The sequence below is a fragment of the Microcaecilia unicolor genome, chromosome 3 (genome assembly GCF_901765095.1).
Source record: "Microcaecilia unicolor chromosome 3, aMicUni1.1, whole genome shotgun sequence".
Lineage (NCBI taxonomy): Eukaryota > Metazoa > Chordata > Amphibia > Gymnophiona > Siphonopidae > Microcaecilia > Microcaecilia unicolor.
The window spans coordinates 2,127,651-2,152,166 of record NC_044033.1 but is presented as its reverse complement, the minus strand read 5'-3'; the positions used below and the strand labels follow the sequence as shown (position 1 = coordinate 2,152,166).

Here is a 24,516-nt window from a genome sequence, read left to right as displayed (position 1 = left end):
GAAGGCGCACAGCATAATCCTCCGACACCGGAGTCCAGCGCTGCAGCAGAGAGTGTTGTAGTGGTCTCATATGAGCCCTGGCCCAGGGCACATAGTCCGAAGCCCGAAGCGGAGAGGCTACTAGGAACTGGTCCACCTGAGCCTGAAGTTTGACAATCCGATTGTCCGGCAGGAACACTCTGCCCACTTGGGTGTCGATTCGAACTCCCAGATACTCCAGGGACTGAGTCGGGCGCAGCTGGCTTTTCTCCCAGTTGATGATCCACCCCAGGGAGCTCAAAAGAGCAATCACCCGGTCCACAGCTTTGCCGCACTCTGCATAAGAGTGGGCTCGGATCAACCAGTCGTCCAGATAAGGATGGACTTGTACTCCTTCCTTTCACAGGAAGGCCGCGATGACCACCATTACTTTGGAGAAGGTCCGCGGAGCAGTAGCCAACCCGAACGGGAGGGCTCTGAACTGGAAGTGTCGGCCCAGGACTGCAAAACGCAGAAAGCGTTGATGAGGAGGCCAGATGGGAATATGCAAGTACGCTTCCTTGATGTCCAAGGATGCCAGGAACTCCCCTGCCTTCACTGCCGCTATAACAGAGCGGAGAGTCTCCATGCGAAAGTGCCGAACTTTCAAGGCCCGATTGACCCCTTTGAGGTCGAGGATAGGCCGTACAGAACCTCCTTTCTTTGGTACCACAAAGTAAATGGAGTAACGTCCCTTGCCAAGCTGATTTTCTGGCACCGGAACGACCGCACCCAGGCGGATCAGATTGTCCAAGGTCTGCTGCACTGCCACAGCTTTGACCGGAGACTTGCAGGGAGAGAGTACAAACCCGTCTCTTAAGGGTCGGCAGAACTCTAGCTTGTAGCCGTCTCTGATGACTTCCAGCACCCAAGCGTCTGAAGTTACCCTGGTCCACTCGCCCAGAAACTAGGACAGGCGTCCTCCAATCTGCACTGGGCCATGGACCAGGACCCCGTCATTGGGTACGAGACCCTGGGGGAGGACCGGAGGGCGCACCTCCGGGACGGCGGTCTCTGAGAAAGGAATGCTGCTTGGGGGAGAAATTCCTCTTGAAGGAAGAGGGGGCAGAGGAGCCCGACTTGCCCGGGCGGTACCGACGGGCTTCCTGAAACCGTTCTCTGGAGATACCGGGGCGAGCACTGACCTCTGGTAACCTCTTGCCCTTAGACGTGCCGAGATCGGTCACAATTTTGTCCAGCTCGACCCCAAAGAGCAGCTTGCCTTTAAAAGGCAACTTAGCCAGGTGGGACTTAGAGGCGTGGTCAGCAGACCAATGTTTCAGCCAAAGCCACCGCCGCGCAGAGACTGTCTGAGCCATACCTTTAGCCGAGGCTCTCAAGACATCATACAGTAAGTCTGCCAAATAAGCCAAGCCCGATTCCAGGGCCGGCCAATCAGCCCTCAAGGAAGGATCCGAGGGGGAAGCCCGCTGGACAATCGTCAGGCACGCCCTGGCCACATAGGAGCCGCAAACTGAGGCCTGCAAACTTAAGGCAGCCGCCTCGAAGGACGACCTTAAGGCCGCCTCCAATCTTCTGTCTTGGGCGTCCTTTAGGGCCGTGCCACCTTCCACCGGCAACGCCGTTTTCTTAGTCACCGCAGTGATTAAAGAATCCACGGTAGGCCAAAGAAAGGCCTCACGTTCACCTTCAGGCAAAGGATAGAGGCGGGACATAGCCCTAGCCACTTTGAGGCTCGCTTCCGGGACATCCCATTGAGCCGAAATTAAGGTGTGCATGGCATCATGCACGTGGAAGGTTCTAGGCGGGCGCTTCGACCCCAGCATAATGGCGGAGCCAACAGGGGCTGAGGGAGAGACGTCCTCTGGAGAGGAAATCTTCAAAATGCTCATGGCCTGCACTAACAGGTTGGGCAAATCCTCTGAGCGAAAGATCCGCGCTGCAGAGGGGTCATCCGCTCCATCCGAGCGGGAATCCGTCTCCTCCAAGGAATCCCCAAAGGACCGTTGGGAGAACTCAGATACGCTGCCCTCATCTACATCAGAGGAAACAGAGTCCTCTAAGGCCTGGGAATCCACCCGAGGGCGTTTACTTCCGGGGGCCTCAACCCCTTTATCGGACAAGGGAGAAGGGACAGCGTTTTGCATAAGGAAGGCCTGATGCAGCAGCAAAATAAACTCGGGGGAGAAACCCCCCAGACTGTGCACTTCAGCAGCCTGGGCCACTGCCCTAGACGCACCCTCAACCGGCGCTTGCAAGAGCGGGGGAGAAACATGCTGCGCATCCAAGATGGCGTCCGGCGCGACACTCCGCGAAGGAGCCGCGCGGGAAGAACGGCGCTTAACTTTAGCCGCTTTTTTGCCGTCGCCCAAATCAAGGGCGGCCATGGCATTAATGTCTCCCAGCTCAAGGGCGGCCCAAGAAGAAGCCGTCCGAGCAGAGTGGCCGGCCAAGATGGCGGAGGCGAGCAGCGGGGGATGGGCGTTTATGGCGGGAAAAACCGCCGCACCGGAGGAAGACCCGGGACACTGACCGGCCTCCAAACTGACACCCAACAAGGGCGAATCAGACTTTAAGACCCCCGCATCCCCGCTAGAAGCGCACACGCGGTCCGGGGAGCGATTCTTCGCGCCCTCGCCCTCCGACGCCATAGGCTATGTGGAGATCGATCGGGGAACCCCCTGCCCGCTATAAAAAGGTAAAAATTACCTGCTTCTCGCTCCGAGCTCTAACGACCTGGTGTCCCAGTGAGTAGCTGCAATAAACGTTTAAATAAACGTCGAAATAAACGCCTTTAAGGACGTCCAAAAATTTTTTTTTTTTTTTAAACGGAGCCAGCGGGAGGTGGGAGAAAAGGAGTGACCTGGCGCCACCAGGTTTGCACTTGCTCAAGAAGAGCCCTCAACCCCAGGTACTCAACAAAACCTAAAAATTACGCTTGGAGACCTAGCCAGAGCTGCTGCTGTGTGTGACCACCACCTGCTGAGATAGAGAACATACTGAGGAGTTTCCGGCAGCACATGACCACATATAGGGAGGCAAAAGGATTGCTCTCTATCTCCGCCTGCTGGTAGATGGACACAACCACCATTCTATGGATTGATCAGCATGATGATATGGAAACTATGTTACTATGTTATCTGGTAAGCCCTCCTCATAACAGCTATTACTGGGTCTATATCTCTGGACAAGTAGCCTTGAAACTGGATGCAGTACTACAGATGAGATCCATATTTAGGGAATATTAAAAATACTGCAAAAAGACAGTTACTGACCTGTTGTAGACATCCTTACTGAGGCCAAGTGCTGATACTTTCACTTGCCGCTGGGCACTAACAAGACAGTTCCGAGCTGCCAAATCTTTGTGTACAAATCTGCTGTTTGACAGGTGCTCCATTCCTAGGGCCACCTGGGTACAAATAGACACCTGGAGCAAGAGGATGAACAAGAAAAGCATGAAGTCACCAAGTTCCTGCTAGTTTCAAAGAAATGCACTACAGTCATGAGGTCCATTCTACAACTATTACTAATAATAATTTCTATAGTGCTACTACAGTTACGCAGTGCTGTACATATATGTAGCTACCCGGGCAATGAAACCTGCCAAATCTCTCGCATTCAGCGGGAGACTCCTGCTTTGATGGGTCATCTCCCGCACTTCCGCCAAAGTGGGAAAGTCTCCCACTTAGACACCAGGTCAGGTGATCACTTTTTTCCCCACACTGCCACCACCGCTGCTGCTTCTCCTGATGCTTCTTCAGCTAGCGGGGCTTGAGCGGCTCTGCCAGTGATTCAACTAGTGCCACAATTATGGGATGGATTTACATTCAAAGTGGGAGGGCCTTTCGCTATTATGTCCCTGGGGAGAATAGATGCTAGTTAGGGGGTGTAATAGAGTGAACTGGAACACTCCCTCTTACCATCCCTGCTGTCACTGGTGTAAATAAAATATTTTCTGGAATGGCCATGGAATTGAGGTGTGCGAAGGTGCGGAGCCATGAGACAGAGTGGGCAGACCCAGGGGTGTGTACTAAAATCACCCTTTCAAAAATCGAGACCCCTTGGCAGCTCTGGGCAATGGAGGGTTAAGTGAGTTGCCCAGAATCACAAGGAGCTGCAGTGGGAATTTAACCCAGTTTCCCAGGATCTCAGTGCACTGCACTAAACATCAGGCTACTCCTCCAGTCCATACAATATATTATTCATCTAATCCTGGTTTAATATTTCTAATTCCATGCAAAGTACATCTGTATTCGGTGCAGGTCACCTAACACATAATGAATGTTAGTTATTTTTATGTATTTATTTTATTATTGAAAAATATAAGTGGATTATGTCAGCAATCGTTGTCTAGGGATGGTCCCGAGTTCAGTTCACAGAGGCAGTGGGTTCCCAAAGAATACATACGAGTTTGGATATATAAAGTACTAGCCGTTAAGCCCATAAAAATGGGCGAGTATTGCAGGTAATATATTGATTATGTATGTCCAGATGTCCATACACACACAGATACAGCCCTGTACCAGTTACCTGTACTATCTGTGTGTGTATGGACATCTGGACATACATAATCAATATATTACATTAAACAATCAAACAGAGGAAACAACATCAAACCACTCACAGAGTAAATTGTCAAACATATGTCAGTCCTAAAACCTAAATTATCAAATATATATTAAATAGTCAGTCCTGTCCTACTGGACAGGATGCATTATAGTTGCAATAATACATCCTGTCCAGTAACAATAGTTCTGAGCTCAGTGAAACAAAATGACAGAAAAGACCTACGTGAATAAATGTGCTTTCATTTCTTTCTAAAATTGGTCAATTAATTACCCTGAATTATTGATCTGCATAGATCACACTGATGAGTCAAACAATGTCATATGCTGAATCAGCATTTATTAAAAAAAAGGAAGAAAAAAAAAAACTTCATGTAAGGGCCTGTGATGAAACGAATAAATGCAAGAGTGAAGAGGGAGTGGAAAACATGAAAAAGGATCTGAAAAAGCTAGAAGAATGGTCTAAGGTTTGGCAATTAAAATTCAATGCGAAGAAATGCAAAGTGATGCACTTAGGGAGTAGAAATCCAAGAGAGGCGTATATATTAGGCGGGGAGAGTCTGTTAGGTAAGGACGGGGAGAGTGATCTTGGGGTGATAGTATCTGAGGATCTGAAGGCGATGAAACAGTGCGACAAGGCGGTGGCCGCAGCTAGAAGGTTGCTAGGCTGTATAGAGAGAGGTGTGACCAGCAGAAGAAAAGAGGTGTTGATGCCCATGTACAAGTCGTTGGTGAGGCCCTACCTGGAGTATTGTGTTCAGTTTTGGAGGCCATATCTTGCTAAGGATGTAAAATGAATTGAAGCGGTGCGTGCAAAGAAAAGCTACGAGGATGGTATGGGATTTGCGTTACAAGAAGTATGAGGAGAGACTTGCTGACCTGAACATGTATACCCTGGAGGAAAGGAGAAACAGGGGTGATATGATACAGACATTCAAATATTTGAAAGGTATTAATCGCCTCACCCTATGCTTGGAACAACCTTCCTGAGCCCTTACGCCAAGCCCCCTCCCTGCCCGTCTTCAAGTCTTTGCTTAAAGCCCACCTCTTCAATGCTGAGTTCGGCACCTAACCTTTACCGTTCAGTGAATCCAGACTGCCCCAATTTGACTGCCCCTATCGGACCGACCGTTCACTTGTCTATTAGATTGTAAGCTCTTTGAGCAGGGACTGTCTCTCTTTGTTAAATTGTACAGCACTGCGTAACCCTAGTAGCGCTCTAGAAATGGGAAGGCGGTAGAACTAGAGGGCACGATATGAGATTGAAGGGGGGGCAGACTCAAGAAAAATGTCAGGAAGTATTTTTTCACGGAGAGAGTGGTGGATGTTTGGAATGCTCTCCCACGGGAGGTGATGGAGAGGAAAACGGTAACGGAATTCAAACATGCGTGGGATAAACATAAAGGAATCCTATTCCGAGGGAATGGATCCTCAGAAGCTTAGCTGAGATCACGTGGCAGAGCCGGCGGTGGGAGACGGGGCTGGTGGTTGGGAGGCGAGGATATTGCTGGGCAGACTTATACGGTCTGTCCCAGAGCCGGTGGTTAGGAGGCAGGCATAGTGCTGGGCAGACTTCTACGGTCTGTGCCCTGAAAATGACAGATACAAATCAAGGTAAGGTATACACAAAAAGTAGCATATATGAGTTTATCTTGTTGGGCAGACTGGATGGACCATGCAGGTCTTTTTCTGCCGTCATCTACTATGTTACTATGTTACTGCTAGGCACTTTGGGTACAGACGCCAGACCAAAAGGCAATACGCGGTACTGAAAGTGCTGTGTTCCCAGCCGAAATCGAAGATACCGCCTGTGAGCTGGAAGTATTGAGATATGTGTGTAAGCATCCTTTTTTTGTTACATTTGTACCCCGCGCTTTCCCACTCATGGCAGGCTCAATGCAGCAGGCAATGGAGGGTTAAGTGACTTGCCCAGAGTCACAAGGAGCTGCCTGTGCCGGGAATCGAACTCAGTTCCTCAGTTCCCCAGGACCAAAGTCCACCACCCTAACCACTAGGCCACTCCTCCACTCCTTTAAGTCCAGAGAGCATAGCCAATCGTTCTCTTCAATCATGGGAAGAAGGGTGCCTAGGGAAACCATCCTGAACTTTTCTCGAACTAGGAATTTGTTCAGGGCCCTTAGGTCTAGGATAGGATGCATCCCCCCTGTCTTTTTCTGCACAAGAAAGTACCTGGAATAGAATCCCAGCCCTTCTTCCCCTGGTGGAATGGGTTCGACCACTTGGGCCTTTAGAAGGAAGGAGAGTTCCTCTGCAAGTACCTGCTTGTTCTGGGAGCTGTACGAATGAGCTCCTGGTGGGAAATTTGGAGGTTTGGATTCCAAATTGAGGGTGTATCCTAACTGGACTATTTGAAGAACCCACTGGTCGGAGGTTATGAGAGGCCACCTTTGGTGAAAAAATATCAACTTCCCCCCAACCGGCAAGTTGTCTGGCATGGACACTTTTACTGAGGCTATGCTTAACTGCAGCCAGTCAAAAGCCCGTCCCCTGCTTTTGCTGGGGAACAGCATGGGCCTTAGACGCACGCTGTTGATGAGAATGATTGTGCTGGGGCTGAGCCTGGGCAGGCTGCCGAGAAGCATAAGTGTACCTATGCCTAGGATAGGAATACGGAGCACTCGTCTTCCTTCTAAAAAACCTCCTAGATGAGGAGTTAGTAGCAGAAGACGTCCGGCGGGAGAGAGAATCCATAACATCATTATGCTTCTTGATCTGATCAACAAGATCCTCTACTTTCTCACCAATAAAGTTGTCCCCCCCCCCCCCCCCGGCAAGGAACATCCGCCATTCGCTGCTGGACAGAAAGATCCAGGTCAGAGACATGCAGCCATGAGCGTCTGCACATCACTATAGCTTGAGCTGGAATTCTGGATGCTACATCAGAAGTGTCGAACGTAGCCCTGACCAGGAACTTTCGACACGCCTTCTGCTGCCTGACCACCTGGCGAAAAGGCTCGGCTTACTCCGGAGGGAGTGCAATCAAGCTGGACAGCGGCCTCGAGTTCCGCAAGGGTACGCTCGTGAAGAGCTGGTATGATTGAATTTTGGCGGCAAGCATAGCGGCCTGATACATCTTCCTCACAAAAGAATCAAGAGTCCTAGCTTCTCTGCCTGGGGGCGCCGAAGCATAGTCTCTAGTACTCCTGGCTCTCTTGAGGGCGGAGTCCATCACCATAGAATTGTGGGGTAACTGATACCTCATCAATCCAGGTTCACCGTGGATCCAATACTGGGATTCAGCTTTCTGTGGGATCACGGGGCCAGACAGAGGGACCGACCAGTTTCGCATAAGGACTTCCTCCAGTACCTTATGCAGAGGAACTGTTACAGCCTCTTTAGGTGGCGAAGAATAGTCCAGGACTTCGACCATCTAAGCCCTGGACTCACCCTCAACCTCCACAGGGAAGGGAATAGCCGTAGCCATTTCCCGGACAAAAGAGGGAAAGGATAGACTCTCTGGTGGAGACAGTCTCCTCTCTGGTGGAGGGGAAGGTTCAGAGGGAATTCCATAGGAAGAAAAGTACCCGGGATCCTCCTCTGACTCCCACGAACATTCACGTTCAGTATTGTATAAGACCTCTCTTAAGGTACTCTGAGACTGAGCCTGCCTCGACGCGGAGGAACGACGTCCTCGATGGCGATATTGAGAGGCCGACTCCCGCTCAGACTGCAGCGAAGCGTCCTCCACCAACGTCGAAGGGGAGTCAACCTGGGTGGCAGCTGACGCCGAAGCCTTAGGCAGCACCGGGGCCCTCACTGTAGGAGAAGGGCCAGACACTGCTGCAGCAGACGGTATTGAAGGCGCAAGCAGCCCCGACACCGAAGCTGACCGATGTACAGTCCTTCCAGAAGTTTTGGAAACAAGGCTCGGATGCATTCATTAAGAGCCGCCATCAGGCGGTGTCAGAATCTGTCGAGGCTCGGGAGCAGGTAATGGGCTGCTAGAAGACCGACGCATCGGCACCTCCTGTACAGAGGGGGAGCGATCCTCTCAGTGCCGACGTTTCTTGGGTGCCGACTCTCTCGACACCCCAGAGCTCCCGGGATCCTGAGTTGAAGGAGAACGATGATGGTGCTCTTCGTCTTTGTTCGACTACTATTACTACTACTATTTAGCATTTCTATAGCGCCCGTCATCGAGACTCCTCGGTACCAATGAGGAGGACGTGGAATCCTCACATCTCCTCGGGGCCAAGTCCGATGAAGGTTGGTTCCGCGGGGCCTGAAAAACAGGAGGCCTTGCAGGTGGAGATCCACTAGACGCCTCACTGCTCCCAGCGCAAGTTGGTCTATCTGCAGCCATTACCTCTGCTCCGGACGTCGATGCTCCTTGTGATGTCGACGCCACTGACCTTGGTACTGATGTCGAAGGACCGAGCTCCAAAAAGCTTTTCTCGTTGGACTTCTCGAGACGCTTGGGTCCATTTCTTCGTATGAAGACACAGACTACAAGCGGCTGGGTTATGGTTGGGCCTAAGGCACTGGATACACCAGGCGTGGGTATCTGTAACTGAGAAGGTCGCTGGGTGTCCTCGATGACATAGAAGGAAAAACGGCTTCGGTGAAATCAAAAGACGCGATTGTGCCTTTAAAAAGAAAAAGAGGGCACAAAAGAAAGGGAAGAACCTGACCGTGCGGCCTAAAGCTGACCGTGTCAAAAAGAAAGAAAACTTAGAAAAGGACTAAAACTAAGAAAGAACTACGGGATTAGATATGTTTTTTTAGAAATGACCTAAAATAAAAGAAAATAGAAAAAGAGACTAAAAAAGTTGTCAGACTCTGTTCCTGGGCCAAAATGAGGAGAACAAGAAAAATTCTTTCACCTCATCGCGGACAAAAAAGAACTAAAGGGGCATGTCTGCGCACACGCAGTGTGTGCGATTCGCGTGCCAGAAGACTCTGGCAAAACTTTTATATATTTTTTGCTTGAAAAAATTACCGCTTCCTGGACCGGAGCGGACGTCTGCCCACATGTTACAACAAGCAGCCTGTTTGTCCTCGGAGAAATATACTAACTCACTTAGCCCTCCCATCCAATGAATCACTGTCTTCACCAGTCCCACTATCTACTAATAATCCTCCATCTACTGCACCAGTTGGCCTATAGGAGCGTTTGCTGGGCACTCCACTACTCACCTTTCCCTCCTCCGAGCGAACTCCATTCACCACCACCCTCTGGCGTCTGTCCGTCAACCAGTTCCTAATCCAGTTCACCACTTCGGGTCCTATCTTCAGGCCGTCTAGTTTATTCAAGAGCCTCCTGTGGGGAACCGTGTCAAAAGCCTTGCTGAAATCTAAGTAGATGACGTCCATAGCACGTCCTTGATTTAATTCTCCTGTCACCCAGTCAAAGAATTCAATGAGATTCGTTTGGCACGATTTCCCTTTGGTGAAACCATGTTGTCTCGGATCTTGCAACTTATTGGCTTCCAGGAAATTCACTATCCTTTCCTTCAGCATCGCTTCCATTACTTTTCCAATAACCGAAGTGAGGCTTACCGGCCTGTAGTTTCCAGCTTCTTCCCTATCACCACTTTTGTGAAGAGGGACCACCTCCGCTGTTCTCCAATCCCTCGGAACCTCTCCCGTCTCCAAGGATTTATTAAACAAGTCTTTAAGAGGACCCGCCAGAACCTCTCTGAGCTCCCTCAGTATTCTGGGGTGGATCCCGTCCAGCCCCATGGCTTTGTCCACCTTTAGCTTTCCAAGTTGTTGATACACACTCTCTTCCGTGAACGGCGCTTTATCCACCTCATTCTCAGGTGTACTTTTGCCAGTCCCTCTCGGTCCTTCCCCAGGGTTTTCTTCAGTGAAAACAGAACAAAAGTATCTATTTATCAAATTGGCTTTTTCTTCATCATTTTCCACATAGCGTTTTGTTGTATCTTTTAGTCTCACAATTCCCTTTATAGTCTTTCTCCTTTCACTAATATACCTGAAGAAGTTTTTGTCTCCCCTCCTTACATTTCTAGCCATTTGTTCTTCCGCTTGCGCCTTCGCCAGACGTACCTCTCTCTTGGCTTCTTTCAGTTTCATCCGGTATTCCTCCCCGTGTTCCTCCTCTTGAGATTTTCTATATTTCTGGAACGCTAACTCTTTAATCTTTATTTTCTCAGCCACTTGCTTTGAGAACCATATCGGTTTCCTTTTTCTCTTGCTTTTATTTACTCTCCTTACATAAAGGTCTGTGGCCCTGTTTATTACTTCTTTTAGCCTGGACCACTGTCCTTCCACTTCTCGTATGTCCTCCCAGCCCATCAGCTCCTTCCTCAGGTATTCTCCCATTTTGTACGAGACTCTAAGTCCTTCCCTCCCTCCCAGATTGCCATCTGTTTCATAGCAGCGTACCATTGGGCAACAGGCAGTGGCGCTTTGTCCACCCAATGCTGTAATATAACTTTCTTGGCAAGTACCAGGGCTAATAACACAAACCGAAAATGTAAGTTGGTTATCCCCTGTCGTGCCAGCTCTGAGTCTAATCCCAACATTAATATTTTGTAGTTCCATTCTACCAGGAAACAAATTACCTCTTCCAAATGTGCCAATACTCCCCTCCAAAATGTCTGCAACATCATACATTCTAAAAAGTGATGTACCATAGTGCCCTTGTGATTGACACATTTATCGCAATCTGCTGAGTTCCATAGACCCATTGCCTTGCCCCTGCTCCATGTAATGTAAGCACAGTGTAAAATTTTTAGCTGAGTTTCGTGACAGCTTACATTAGGAGTTATCCTATATGCCATGTCGAAGCCTTTCTGAATCTCAGCTACTGAAACTTCCATCCCCAACATGTCACTCTATTTATGCGCCAGTGAGAGTATAGGTACGTTGGGCATCTTTGTTTTGCCCAGGTGGTATCAACTAGAGAGTCTGTTACTTCCCTCTGGCATCTGCTTAAATACATCTAATGCTGTGAATGTGGGGATCTGCTTATCTTTATTTCTCACTGAGAGTAGATAATGCCTAAGCTGCAAGTACGAGAAGGACAGCGCTTTGGGTATATCCCATCTATTTTGACATTCTTCGAAGGTTGGGGCTGACACCTTCCCCACCGAGCCCATCTGCCCCACAAACCTACATCCCTTCTGGGCCCAAGTTCTAAATTGAGAGAGACCTTGCCCCGAAGGGAAGTCTGAATTATCTTGGAATTCTATGAATGGGGAGGGTCCCCTAGCTCCCCCCACTCTCTGTCTCCACCAGTCCCATGCTAAGCGAAGCGGTTTCAATAAGGGGGACAGTTTGATCCCTGCCTTCTTAGCGTGAAGGGCGTTAAAAACTGACCAAAGGTGAGCAGCGGTTTCCCAAACCTCTGGAGATGCAAATCTATAGTGCCCTGTGTAAATTTCGTGTATCCATCTAATGAGTGCACATACGTTATACATCCTGAGATCTGGTAAATTAACGCCCCCTTCCTGTCGTGCCCGGATAAGCTTCTGATATCCTATTCTGGCCCTGCGTCCCTTCCATATAAAAGACGAGATCACTCCTCTGTACCCGGCCTCATCCTTACTAGCTATCCACAGCGGCATCATTTGTAAAGCATATAGGATCTTTGGAAACAACACCAATTTAACAAGTGCCACTCTCCCCAAGACCGACACTGGGATCTCTCGCCATTTAACGCATAGTTGTTTAATCTGGTCTAATTTTTCACATACATTTTTCTTATACATGATTGCTGTGTCCAGGTGCAAATAGACCCCCAGGTATTTCAATGCCCCTTTTGTCCAAGATAAAGGAAAATTTGGAAGTCCTATTCAGACACAATTGTCAGACAGTGCCATAGCTTCCGACTTGTCAAAGTTGATGCGCAATCCCGAGAATGCTCCAAATTGCTGGATGAGGTCTATTAGTATGGGAATCCCTTTAGACACCTGCCCTAGGAATATTAGCATGTCATCCGCAAAAAGGTTAATTTTATATTCACATTTCTCCACTCTTATGCCCTTTACCTCTAGTGATTGTCGGATTTTTCTTGCCAAAGGTTCCAGGGCCAGCACAAAAAGCATGAGCTACAGGGGGCATCCCTGCCTGGTGCCTCTTTGTAGTTCAAAAGACGGAGATGTAGGCATTACATACTTTGAGAAGTAGCACGGGCGTCAGTGATTGCGCTGTTGTTGTCGACAAAGGCCTGCTGGATTTCTCCTTCACTACCTACCCGCTGCCCATTCCCTCCCTTAATATGGGTTATCACTTGTTTCACTGCTCTGTCTCTCACCATATTGGCCAATAATTTCCCCGTTTTATTTCCCCATCAATGAAGGCGATACTTATACAGTTGAATATCTCCTAAGGCCCTTTGATTAAGGATGTCATTAATCTTAGCTTTTATCTCTTTGAATTTGTTCTGAGCTTCTGCTCCCCCTCCTTGCTACTGCTTCTCTAACCTCTTGCAACTGTCTTAACTTCTCTAACAGCTCCTTTTCCCTCCTCTTGCGCGAGCTCGCTGTGTAGGCCAAGATTTTCCCTCTCAGTACCGCCTTCCCTGTTTCCCATAGTATCAGCGGATCAATTTCACGTGTTCTATTGTCTGCCAAAAATAGCTCCCACTCCTGTGATAAGTACTTCTGTTTCCTCCCTCCCCCTATGCTTATCTCCACCCATATCAGACTATGATCAGACACCACTCCCACCTCAATTTCTGTTGACCTGCTCACCGAAAACAAAGATGGAGAAATCAATATATAATCTAGTCTAGCATGGCATTTGTGTACATTTGAAAAGTAGGTGTATTCTCGTTCATCTGGGTGCAATGCCCTCCATATGTCTACCATTCCCAATTCCCGTTGTAAAATTCCTATGCCCCTCTCTTCCATTCCCTTAGGCCAACTCTTTGGTGGACTGCAGTCGATTAGGGGGTCTGCAGTTATGTTGAAATTCTCCGAGGACAAGCAGGCTGCTTGTTCTCACTGATGGGTGACGTCCACGGCAGCCCCTCCAATCGGAAACTTCACTAGCAAAGTCCTTTGCTAGTCCTCGCGCGCCCGCGCGCACCGCGCATGCGCGGCCGTCTTCCCGCCCGAAACCGGCTCGAGCCGGCCAGTCTTCTTTTGTCCGCACTCGGTACGGTCGTATTTTCGCCGTGTCGAGCCCCGGAAAGTCGACCTCGCGCGTCCAAATTGTTTTGAGCGTGTTTTTTCTTCGGAAAAGCTTTTGCTTAAGTCGGGAAGTGCTCCGGAAACCCTCCACCGGGTTTCGTGTCAATCCTCCCCGTACTTCCAGCTTTTTGCCCCGGTAAGTTTTCTTTCGTCGTCGGGGTAGGCCTCTTTTCGGCCTCGGTCGAGATTTTCTCCCTCTAAAGTTTTGGTGCTCTTTTTCCGTCATTTCGGATTTTGATTTCGCCGGCGTGATTTTTCCGCCCATGACATCGAAGCCTTCCAGCGGCTTCAAGAAGTGCACCCAGTGCGCCCGGGTTATCTCGCTCACTGATCGACACTCGTCGTGTCTTCAGTGTCTGGGGGCCGAGCACCGCCCTCAGAACTGCAGTCTGTGTTCCCTGCTTCAGAGGCGGACTCAGGTAGCGAGACTAGCCCAGTGGAACGTGTTGTTCTCGGGCTCTTCGTCGGCATCGGCACCGGGATCTTCGAGTGCATCGACGTCGTCAGCGTCCAGACCATCTTCCTCGGCCGCCCCTGCATCGAGTGCATCGAGGCATCGGGCCTCTGCATCGGCGCCGAGACATCGGATAGCTGCATCGACGTCGGTGGTACCGGGACCTCGTCTGCTGATGTCGTCGGACGGTGGTGCATCGTCAGGAGTGCAGGTGAGGGCTGTCCATTCCCCTGCTGGTGGCGGTGAGCCTTCGGGTGGGTCTCCTCCTACCCTGAGGGCTCCTGCGGTACAGCCCCCCCGAGACCGACCTCCTTCGGTCTCGGCCCCGAGGAAGCGACGGATGGATTCTACGTCCTCCTCGTCGGTGCCGGGGAGCTCCGGTGACATGCTTCGGAAGAAATCGAAGAAGCATCGACACCGGTCTCCTCCCCGTGTCGGCACCGAGAGCTCTGGGTCGCCGAGGGATTCGGCACCCAGCAGGCATCGGCACCGAGAGGACCGCTCACCCTCTGTTCAAGAGGTGTCGATGCGCTCCACTCTGGACAGCCCGGAACAGCCTCCTCGCCCGGAACAGGTTCTGACGTCGACGCCTGCATCGACCTCTCAGCCTTTTTCTGCAGCCACTCTGAACGAGAGCCTCCGGGCCGTTCTCCCAGAGATTCTGGGAGAGCTGTTGCGCCCTACCCCTCCGGTACCGGCGGTGCTTGCGCCTCCGGTACCGTCGAGCGTGGCGCCGGCTGGCCCATCGCCCAGGTTGAGGTCCCCGACGTCGGTACCGCGTGCGGTGCCGACCGCGGCCACCTCCCAGGAGGGCTCCCCGACTACGTCGGCGGAGGGAGCTTCGCCGATGCGGGCCAGGGAGTCTACCTCTCGACGCCCCCATCGTGGACGTGGCTCCACGGAGTCGAGCAGGGCGAGGTTGCAGACACAGGTCCGTGAACTTGTGTCTGACACCGAGGGTGAGGCCTCGTGGGAGGAAGAGGAAGATCCCAGATATTTCTCTGACGAGGAGTCTGAGGGTCTTCCGTCTGATCCCACTCCCTCTCCTGAGAGACAGCTTTCTCCTCCCGAGAGTCTGTCTTTTGCCTCCTTTGTCCGGGAGATGTCTACGGCCATCCCCTTCCCGGTGGTTGTGGAGGACGAGCCCAGGGCTGAAATGTTTGAGCTCCTGGACTATCCTTCTCCACCTAAGGAAGCGTCCACTGTTCCCTTGCACCATGTCCTGAAAAAGACATTGCTTGCGAACTGGACCAAGCCATTAACTAATCCCCACATTCCCAAGAAGATCGAGTCCCAGTACCGGATCCATGGGGACCCAGAGCTGATGCGCACTCAGTTGCCTCATGACTCTGGAGTTGTGGATTTGGCCCTAAAGAAGGCTAAGAGTTCTAGGGAACATGCTTCGGCGCCCCCGGGCAAGGACGCTAGAACCTTAGACTCCTTTGGGAGGAAGGCCTACCATTCCTCTATGCTCGTGTCCAAGATCCAGTCTTACCAGCTCTACACGAGCATACACATGCGGAACAATGTGCGGCAGTTGGCGGGCTTGGTTGATGCTCTTCCCCCTGAGCAAGCCAAGCCTTTTCAGGAGGTGGTCAGGCAGCTGAAGGCGTGCAGAAAATTCCTGGCCAGAGGAGTTTATGACACTTTTGATGTTGCGTCCAGGGCCGCTGCTCAAGGTGTGGTGACGCGCAGGCTCTCATGGCTGCGTGCCGCCGACCTGGAGAATAGAATCCAGCAGCGGATTGCGGACTCGCCTTGCCGTGCGGACAATATTTTTGGTGAAAAAGTCGAACAGGTGGTAGAGTCTCTCCACCAGCGGGACACCGCATTCGACAAATTCGCCCGCCGGCAGCCTTCAGCTTCTACCTCTACAGGTAGACGATTTTTCGGGGGAAGGAAGACTGTTCCCTACTCTTCTGGCAAGCGTAGGTACAATCCTCCTTCCCGACAGCCTGCGGCCCAGGCTAAGCCCCAGCGCGCTCGCTCTCGTCAGCAGCGTGCGACTCAGCAAGGCCCCGCGGCTCCCCAGCAAAAGCAAGGGGCGAGCTTTTGACTGGCTCCAGCAGAGCATAGCCGACATCCAAGTGTCCGTGCCGGGCGACCTGCCAGTCGGAGGGAGGTTGAAAGCTTTTCACCAAAGGTGGCCTCTCATAACCTCCGATCAGTGGGTTCTGCAAATAGTCCGGCAGGGGTACACCCTCAATTTGACCTCAAAACCTCCAAATTGTCCACCGGGAGCTCAGTCTTACAGCTTCCAGCACAAGCAGGTACTTGCAGAGGAACTCTCCGCCCTTCTCAGCGCCAATGCGGTCGAGCCCGTGCCATCCGGGCAAGAAGGGCTGGGATTCTATTCCAGGTACTTCCTTGTGGAAAAGAAAACAGGGGGGATGCGTCCCATCCTAGACCTAAGGGCCCTGAACAAATATCTCGAAAAAGAAAAGTTCAGGATGCTTTCCCTGGGCACCCTTCTCCCCATGATTCAGCAAAACGACTGGCTATGCTCTCTGGACTTGAAGGATGCCTACACACACATCCCGATACTGCCAGCTCACAGACAGTATCTGCGATTTCAGTTGGGCACACGCCACTTCCAGTACTGTGTGCTACCCTTTGGGCTCGCCTCTGCGCCCAGGGTGTTCACCAAGTGCCTAGCTGTGGTAGCAGCGGCGCTTCGCAGGCTGGGGGTGCACGTGTTCCCATATCTCGACGATTGGCTGGTGAAGAACACATCCGAGGCAGGAGCCCTGCAGTCCATGCAGATGACTATTCGCCTACTGGAGCTACTGGGGTTTGTGATAAATTATCCAAAGTCCCATCTTCTTCCAGTGCAGAGACTCGAATTCATAGGAGCTCTGCTGGATTCTCGGACGGCTCGCGCCTATCTCCCAGAGACGAGAGCCAACAACTTGTTGTCCCTCGTCTCGCGGGTGCGAGCGTCCCAGCAGATCACAGCTCGGCAGATGTTGAGATTGCTGGGCCACATGGCCTCCACAGTTCATGTGACTCCCATGGCCCGCCTTCACATGAGATCTGCTCAATGGACCCTAGCCTCCCAGTGGTATCAGGCCGCTGGGGGTCTGGAGGACGTGATCCACCTGTCCACGAGTTTTCTCGAATCCCTGTATTGGTGGACCATTTGCTCCAATTTGACTCTGGGACGTCCCTTCCAAATCCCTCAGCCACGGAAAGTGCTGACTACGGATGCGTCCCTCCTGGGATGGGGAGCTCATGTCGATGGGCTTCACACCCAAGGAAGCTGGTCCCTCCAGGAACGCGGTCTACAGATCAATCTCCTGGAGTTACGAGCGATCTGGAACGCTGAAGGCTTTCAGAGATCGGCTGTCCCACCAAATTATCCAAATTCAGACAGACAACCAGGTTGCCATGTACTATGTCAACAAGCAGGGGGGCACCGGATCTCGCCCCCTGTGTCAGGAAGCCGTCAGCATGTGGCTCTGGGCTCGCCGTCAAGGCATGGTGCTCCAAGCCACATATCTGGCAGGCGTAAACAACAGTCTGGCCGACAGGTTGAGCAGGATTATGCAACCTCACGAGTGGTCGCTCAACTCCCGAGTGGTGCGCCAGATCTTCCAAGCGTGGGGCACCCCCTTGGTGGATCTCTTCGCATCTCGAGTGAACCACAAAGTCCCTCAGTTCTGTTCCAGGCTTCAGGCCAACGGCAGACTGGCATCGGATGCCTTCCTCCTGGATTGGGGGGAAGGCCTGCTGTATGCTTATCCTCCCATTCCTCTGGTGGGGAAGACTTTGTTGAAACTCAAGCAAGACCGAGGCACCATGATTCTGATTGCTCCTTTTTGGCCGCGTCAGATCTGGTTCCCTCTTCTTCTGGAGTTATCCTCCGAAGAACCGTGGAGATTGGAGTGTTTTCCGACCCTCATCACGCAGGACGAAGGGGCTCTTCTGCATCCCAACCTCCAGTCTCTGGCTCTCACGGCCTGGATGTTGAGGGCGTAGACTTTGCCTCTTTGGGTCTGTCAGAGGGTGTCTCCCGCATCTTGCTTGCTTCCAGGAAAGACTCCACTAAGAGAAGTTACTTCTTTCATTGGAGGAGGTTTGCCGTCTGGTGTGACAGTAAGGCCCTAGATCCTCGCTCTTGTCCTACACAGACCCTGCTTGAATACCTTCTGCACTTGTCTGAGTCTGGTCTTAAGACCAACTCCGTAAGGGTTCACCTTAGTGCAATCAGTGCATACCATTACCAAGTGGAAGGTAAGCCGATCTCAGGACAGCCTTTAGTTGTTCGCTTCATGAGAGGTTTGCTTTTGTCAAAGCCCCCTGTCAAACCTCCTACAGTGTCATGGGATCTCAATGTCGTTCTCACCCAGCTGATGAAACCTCCTTTTGAGCCACTGAATTCCTGCCATCCGAAGTACTTGACCTGGAAGGTCATTTTCTTGGTGGCAGTTACTTCGGCTCGTAGAGTCAGTGAGCTTCAGGCCCTGGTAGCCCAGGCCCCTTACACCAAATTTCATCATAACAGAGTAGTCCTCCGCACTCACCCTAAGTTCTTGCCAAAGGTCGTGTCGGAGTTCCATCTGAACCAGTCAATTGTCTTGCCAACATTCTTTCCCCGTCCTCATTCCTGCCCTGCTGAACGTCAGCTGCACACATTGGACTGCAAGAGAGCATTGGCCTTCTATCTGGAGCGGACACAGCCCCACAGACAGTCCGCCCAATTGTTTGTTTCTTTTGATCCCAATAGGAGGGGAGTGGCTGTAGGGAAACGCACCATATCCAATTGGCTAGCAGATTGCATTTCCTTCACTTACGCCCAGGCGGGGCTGGCTCTTGAGGGTCATGTCACGGCTCATAATGTTAGAGCCATGGCTGCGTCGGTAGCCCACTTGAAGTCAGCCTCCATTGAAGAAATTTGCAAAGCTGCGACGTGGTCATCTGTCCACACATTCACATCTCATTACTGCCTGCAGCAGGATACCCGACGCGACAGTCGGTTCGGGCAGTCAGTTCTTCAGAACCTGTTTGGGCTTTAGGATCCAACTCCACCCCCCGAGGGCCCTGTTTGTTCTGTTCCAGGCTGCACTCTCAGTTAGTTGGTAAATTTTTTAGGTCAATCTCAGTTATGTCCTCGCCGTTGCGAGGCCCAATTGACCTTGGTTGTTGTTTTGAGTGAGCCTGGGGGCTAGGGATACCCCATCAGTGAGAACAAGCAGCCTGCTTGTCCTCGGAGAAAGCGAATGCTACATACCTGTAGAAGGTATTCTCCGAGGACAGCAGGCTGATTGTTCTCACAAACCCGCCCGCCTCCCCTTTGGAGTTGTGTCTTCCCTTGAAGTGTATTGTCTTGCTACATACTGGACTGGCCGGCTCGAGCCGGTTTCGGGCGGGAAGACGGCCGCGCATGCGCGGTGCGCGCGGGCGCGCGAGGACTAGCAAAGGACTTTGCTAGTGAAGTTTCCGATTGGAGGGGCTGCCGTGGACGTCACCCATCAGTGAGAACAATCAGCCTGCTGTCCTCGGAGAATACCTTCTACAGGTATGTAGCATTCGCTTTCCCCCCCCCCCCCCCCACTAGCAATTGATATTCTTGTAGCTGCGTTAAGGTCGCTAATAGATGAGAGAAGAATTTCCTCGAGTAAACATTAGGGGCTTATACCGAACAAAGTGCTACTTTCATTCCCTGAATAACCCCAGCCCATACCACGAACCTTCCCTCCGGGTCTTGAATTGTTTTATGACAGACTGTGTCGAGTCCCTTGCGCATAAGGATAGCCACTCCTCGTTGTCTACCATTGTATGATGAAAACACTATGTCTCCCACCCAGCCCTGTTTTAATTTGAGATGTTCCGGGGCAGACAAGTGGATTTTCTGTATCATAAAAACATGTTTTCATTTGCTTCCCATATTGTAATATTTTCTTCCGTTTGATCGGTGAGTGCACTCCGTCAAGATTTAGTGAGGCCACTCGCATGCTACCCATTATCCCAATTTACCAGCACGCTATCCTGAAGCCAGTAAATCTGTATGTTTATTTGGGGCTCCGTCCCAGCAACAGCGCCCCTCCTAATTTCCCAGCGAACCCCCTGGTGTGTACTAAACTTCTGTTGTAATACCATTGGTGTTTGAGTCTTTAGTCTCTTCCTGTGCAAGTCTCCTCCGTATCCCGGTCCCCACTTCACTCCCTCCCAGGCCCCCCGCCTACCCTCTGCCCTCCCTCCCCCCACTTCCCGCTGACTCAATACTGCCATCTCTCTGTCCACCTTAGAATCCCCTCATCCAATTCTCATTCATTCTGCTACACATAAACCCTCCCTCTCCAACACAACATCCCAACAATCCTACCACAACCCACATCCCCCACCCTCCTGTCCCTCCCAATCGGTTAAAGACCCCATGTCTCAACCACCTCCCTCTTATCAATAAGTGTCAGGCTCCATCCCCCCTGCCTCCCCCCTTCTACCCACTTCAATACACTCACCAGTACAGCGCAACCCTTCCTCAACTCCCACCCCCACCCTCGTATTAGAAATCTCCCACCCACAAAATACAGTTGAAGTATGCACAGCTATGATCCAAAATTACAGCATCAACCAACTAATAACACTTAATCAACTTTGTTGTATCGCTGGTATGCGTTTACCTCCATAGACTGTTAATTCTGTCCTAGAGAAACTAGTACAAGTGGGTTAAGTAGTCTCAAAAGTTAGTTAGTCACCCGCTTCTGCTACTGCCCTCCGGTGCTTCATCACTGCACAACTGAAACATCAATATCACTTCACCGGCCATCTGCCAAACTCGGGGTGGGGTGCTAGACATCCTGGCCGATCTGGATTCCTCTACCATCCAGGGTGCATGTCCAAAGTTCACATTAGGGGAACATTCTCGAGCCCAAACCCTTTCGAATTAAACCAAAAACAACTTAGAACAAACTTAAGCAGGCCCCTTCAAATCCGTTACTACTCACCACCAGGCCTCTGCCGGATTTCATCGCACTTGTCCACCTGAAACTTTATCCAAAAAAGCTCGTAACTCCTCTACTTTTGTCAACATGCAAGAGCTGTTGTTATGCGTGATCCGTACTCGAGCTGGATACTGGAAGGCAAACTTAATTCCTTTCTCATAAAGTTTAGTGCAATACGGGGCTAATAGCCTCCCCTGCTCCATTACTCTGGCTGAGAAGTCTTGGAAGAGTAAGATCTTTATACCCTCGTACTCCACCCGACGTATCTTTTTACATTTCTCCAGGAGTGTTGCTTTAACCTTATAGTTCATGAATCTGGCGATTACCAGTCTTGGCCGCCCCTCTGCTTCTCTCCTTGGCCCCACGCGATGAACTCTCTCCACTTGCCCACAGCCGAACTCTGCGCTCAATCCCAGCTGCTGTGGGAGCCAGCTTTCTGTAAGTTCTTTGAGCTCTGCATCGGTGACGGACTCAGGTATTCCCACTATGCGGATGTTATTTCTCCGCCCTCTGTTCTCTTGATCGTCTACTCGATCTCTCAGTACGGTTATTTGTGCCTCCATGTCTCTTATCCGGCCCTCTGCTGCTGTCATATGTTCTTCCTACGAGGAGATTCTTTCCTCCACTTCTTGCAGTCTGGCCGCGTGGTTATTGATGCACTCTTATTTCATCCATGCCTTCATTTAGCTTTGCCAGCTTATCATCCAACAATTGTGACGTGTTTCAAAGATATTTGTACCATATCCTCGTGCATCGGGGCCAGATTCTGGGACTGTTGCAGTGGGGTTGGTGGGCTCAGGGTGCTCGATGGGCTCAGCGTAGCCATCTTTGTTTTCAGCACGCTGCCCTTTTCTTTCCCTGATTTTGCCAATTTAATTAGCATTCCGCTCCTCCGCCGACTTTGGTAATGCGCTTTTCGCTTCTTCTTATTCTCCTGTACTGTTCAGTACCTTTTCGAGCCCAATTAGGGTCCTGTAGATACCATCAAAAATGGGGAGAGGAGCCGAGCTTGCAGACGTCCGCTCAGTCCTGCAGCATCACGTGACCCCCCCCCCCCCCCCCCTCACCATCCCTTTCCTAATAATTCCTAGCATCCTGTTTGCTTTTTTGGCCGCCACCACACACTGAGCAGAAGATTTCAGCATATTATCTACAACAAAACCCAAATCTTTTTCTTGAGTGCTGACCCCCAAAGGTGGACCCTAGCATCAGGTAACTATGATTCGAATTATTCTTCCCAATGTGCATCACCTTGCTTTTGTCCACATTAAATTTCATCTGCCATTTGGATGACCAGTCTTCCAATTTCCTAAGGTCTTCCTACAATATTTCACAGTCTGCACGTGTTTTAACAACCTTGAATAGTTTTATATAATCTGCAAACTTGATCACCTCACTCGTCGTTCTGATTTCCGTATCATTTATAAATATATTAAATATTACTGGTCCTAGTACAAATCCCTGCAGCACTCCACTGTTTGCCCTTCTCCATTGAGAGAAATAACCATTTAACCCTACCCTCTGTTTTCTGTGCAATAACCAATTCCTAATCCACATCTGAACCTTGCCTCCTATCCCATGACTCTTTAATTTTCTCAGGAATCTCTCATGAGGAACTTTATCAAAAGCTTCCTAAAAATCTAGATGCACTACATCAACTGGCTCACCTTTATCCACACGTTTATTCGCACCTTTAAAGAAATAAAGCAAATTGGCAAGGCAAGACTTCCCTTGGCTGAACCCATGCTTCTTTCAGTGATACATCTCCTTCATGCTCTTGCTTCCCACCCCTCTTACCTTTTGCTTAGTGCTGATGGGCTGTAGCTTGACCTTCTCATCTTTACTTTTGGAGATTCTCAGGTACTGCTTTAGGTCCCCCTGAGATAAAACAGAATGGCATTAGTTTCTAACATGTGAGCCTGCTCTTGGTTCACACAGCTCGTATGTGGCCATCAGAGCAAGGAAAAGGAAGCAGCTGAAAGTACAGTATGGTTGACATGGAAGATGCTGATCATGTTAAGTGTTATGACATGATGAAGAAAATGAGCAAAAAAAGAACTAGATAATAGTATAACTACACAAGGATCTCTAACATATGAGAATAAGTCCCTGTTTTGAGATCCCCAGGCAGAGGATGAAACACTATGACATTATACAATGATAATGGAAGCCTGATGGAAGCATTCAAATCGGTCTGGTACTGAAACTGGGATAAACATGATTAAGTGACTTTGCAGTAGGATGACTAGTTTGTGAGTGGCAAACAGCAAAAAAGAAGAAGAGCAGGTGAGGTAAAAGAAAAGTTATTCAACACAGGTGAATTAAAATACTCACCTACATTGAATAAATGTTTTTCTACCTCACCATGTTGGTCTGCTCTTCTTTTTTGCTGTTCTGGATCTTGCAGACCCTTTGCCTGTGTGTTTCCTGGGACCTAGTTTGTGGGTGGGCCACAAAATATATGAGTGAGATGTTATAATAGCAGCATATGAATTCTAGAATTATACATTGTCTCCTGGGTACATACAGTGATGCAGTTAGTGTGGCATTTCATGCTGTAGTTTGGCTTCTGAGTGGTGTACAGTATTCCAGAGGTGTAGCGAGATAGTTTTACATATAATGCTGGGGCTTAGTTTTTTGGGACTGTAGTGCAACAGAAGTATAGTGCCAGTGAGTAGTCAGTGTGTTTCAAACATATAAGATAATACTGTACCAGATCAACATACTCCAGGATCATGTAATGAGGTTCCACCTCACGGCACAGCCCCAGCAATCGGACTACATTGATGTGATTTAGTTTGGCAAACATTTCAAACTCTCTACGGAAGTTGAGCTGCAGCTGTTCATCTTTTGTCTGGAGGCTTTTCACCAGCACCACTGTTTCCGTCTCACCATCCTGAATGCCTTTTGCTTTTGCGAGGAACACATCTCCAAAGTCACTTTTCCCTGAAAGTACACATAATAACTTTCCTCTGAATCACTTTTCCAGCTGCCTCTCTCATATATCCATCCCTCATCTTCTTTCAGGGGCTCCCTGCTCCTGTCCCTCATCCTATTGCCCCTTTGGCATACATTTGCACCTTTCCTCCCCAGTTTTCTTCCCTAAGTTCCATCCCTCTCTCACCCAGACTGAGCCCATGGCAGCAAGAGGTCATGTGTCTTATAAATACTCCTCCTGTTCTTGGTGAGGTTGGGGGTCAGAGTGCACGGAAAGGTAATAGGACCCCCATTACACAGCTCACTGAGTAAGCCTTTTAGGACCTTGACAAATGAATCAGTATGTCAAGCTCCAGACGTCTTCAAATCTGGGCTAAAAGCCCATCTTTTTGAGGCTGCTTTTAACTCCTAGTCACTTGCTCAGTACCCATGTCTGTTTTATCATTCCCACCTTAAGTAATTCCCTTATTTGTCCTGTTTGTCTGTTTTGATTAGATTGTAAACTCTGTCAAGCA

General features: G+C 50.2%; 1 protein-coding gene across 2 annotated transcripts in view; it reads right to left on the bottom strand.

Annotated features, from left to right (window-relative positions):
• PTK7 (protein tyrosine kinase 7 (inactive)) overlaps positions 1-24,516 on the bottom strand; it is a 370,128-nt gene that overhangs the window by 34,770 nt on the left and 310,842 nt on the right. For both annotated transcript variants that reach the window (XM_030195698.1, XM_030195699.1), the window contains exons 16-18: positions 23,778-24,010; positions 22,862-22,942; positions 3,255-3,406 (exon numbers count right to left, since the gene is read on the bottom strand). In XM_030195698.1, the coding sequence (XP_030051558.1) occupies positions 3,255-3,406; positions 22,862-22,942; positions 23,778-24,010 (466 nt within the window). The remainder of the gene's footprint in view (positions 1-3,254; positions 3,407-22,861; positions 22,943-23,777; positions 24,011-24,516) is intronic.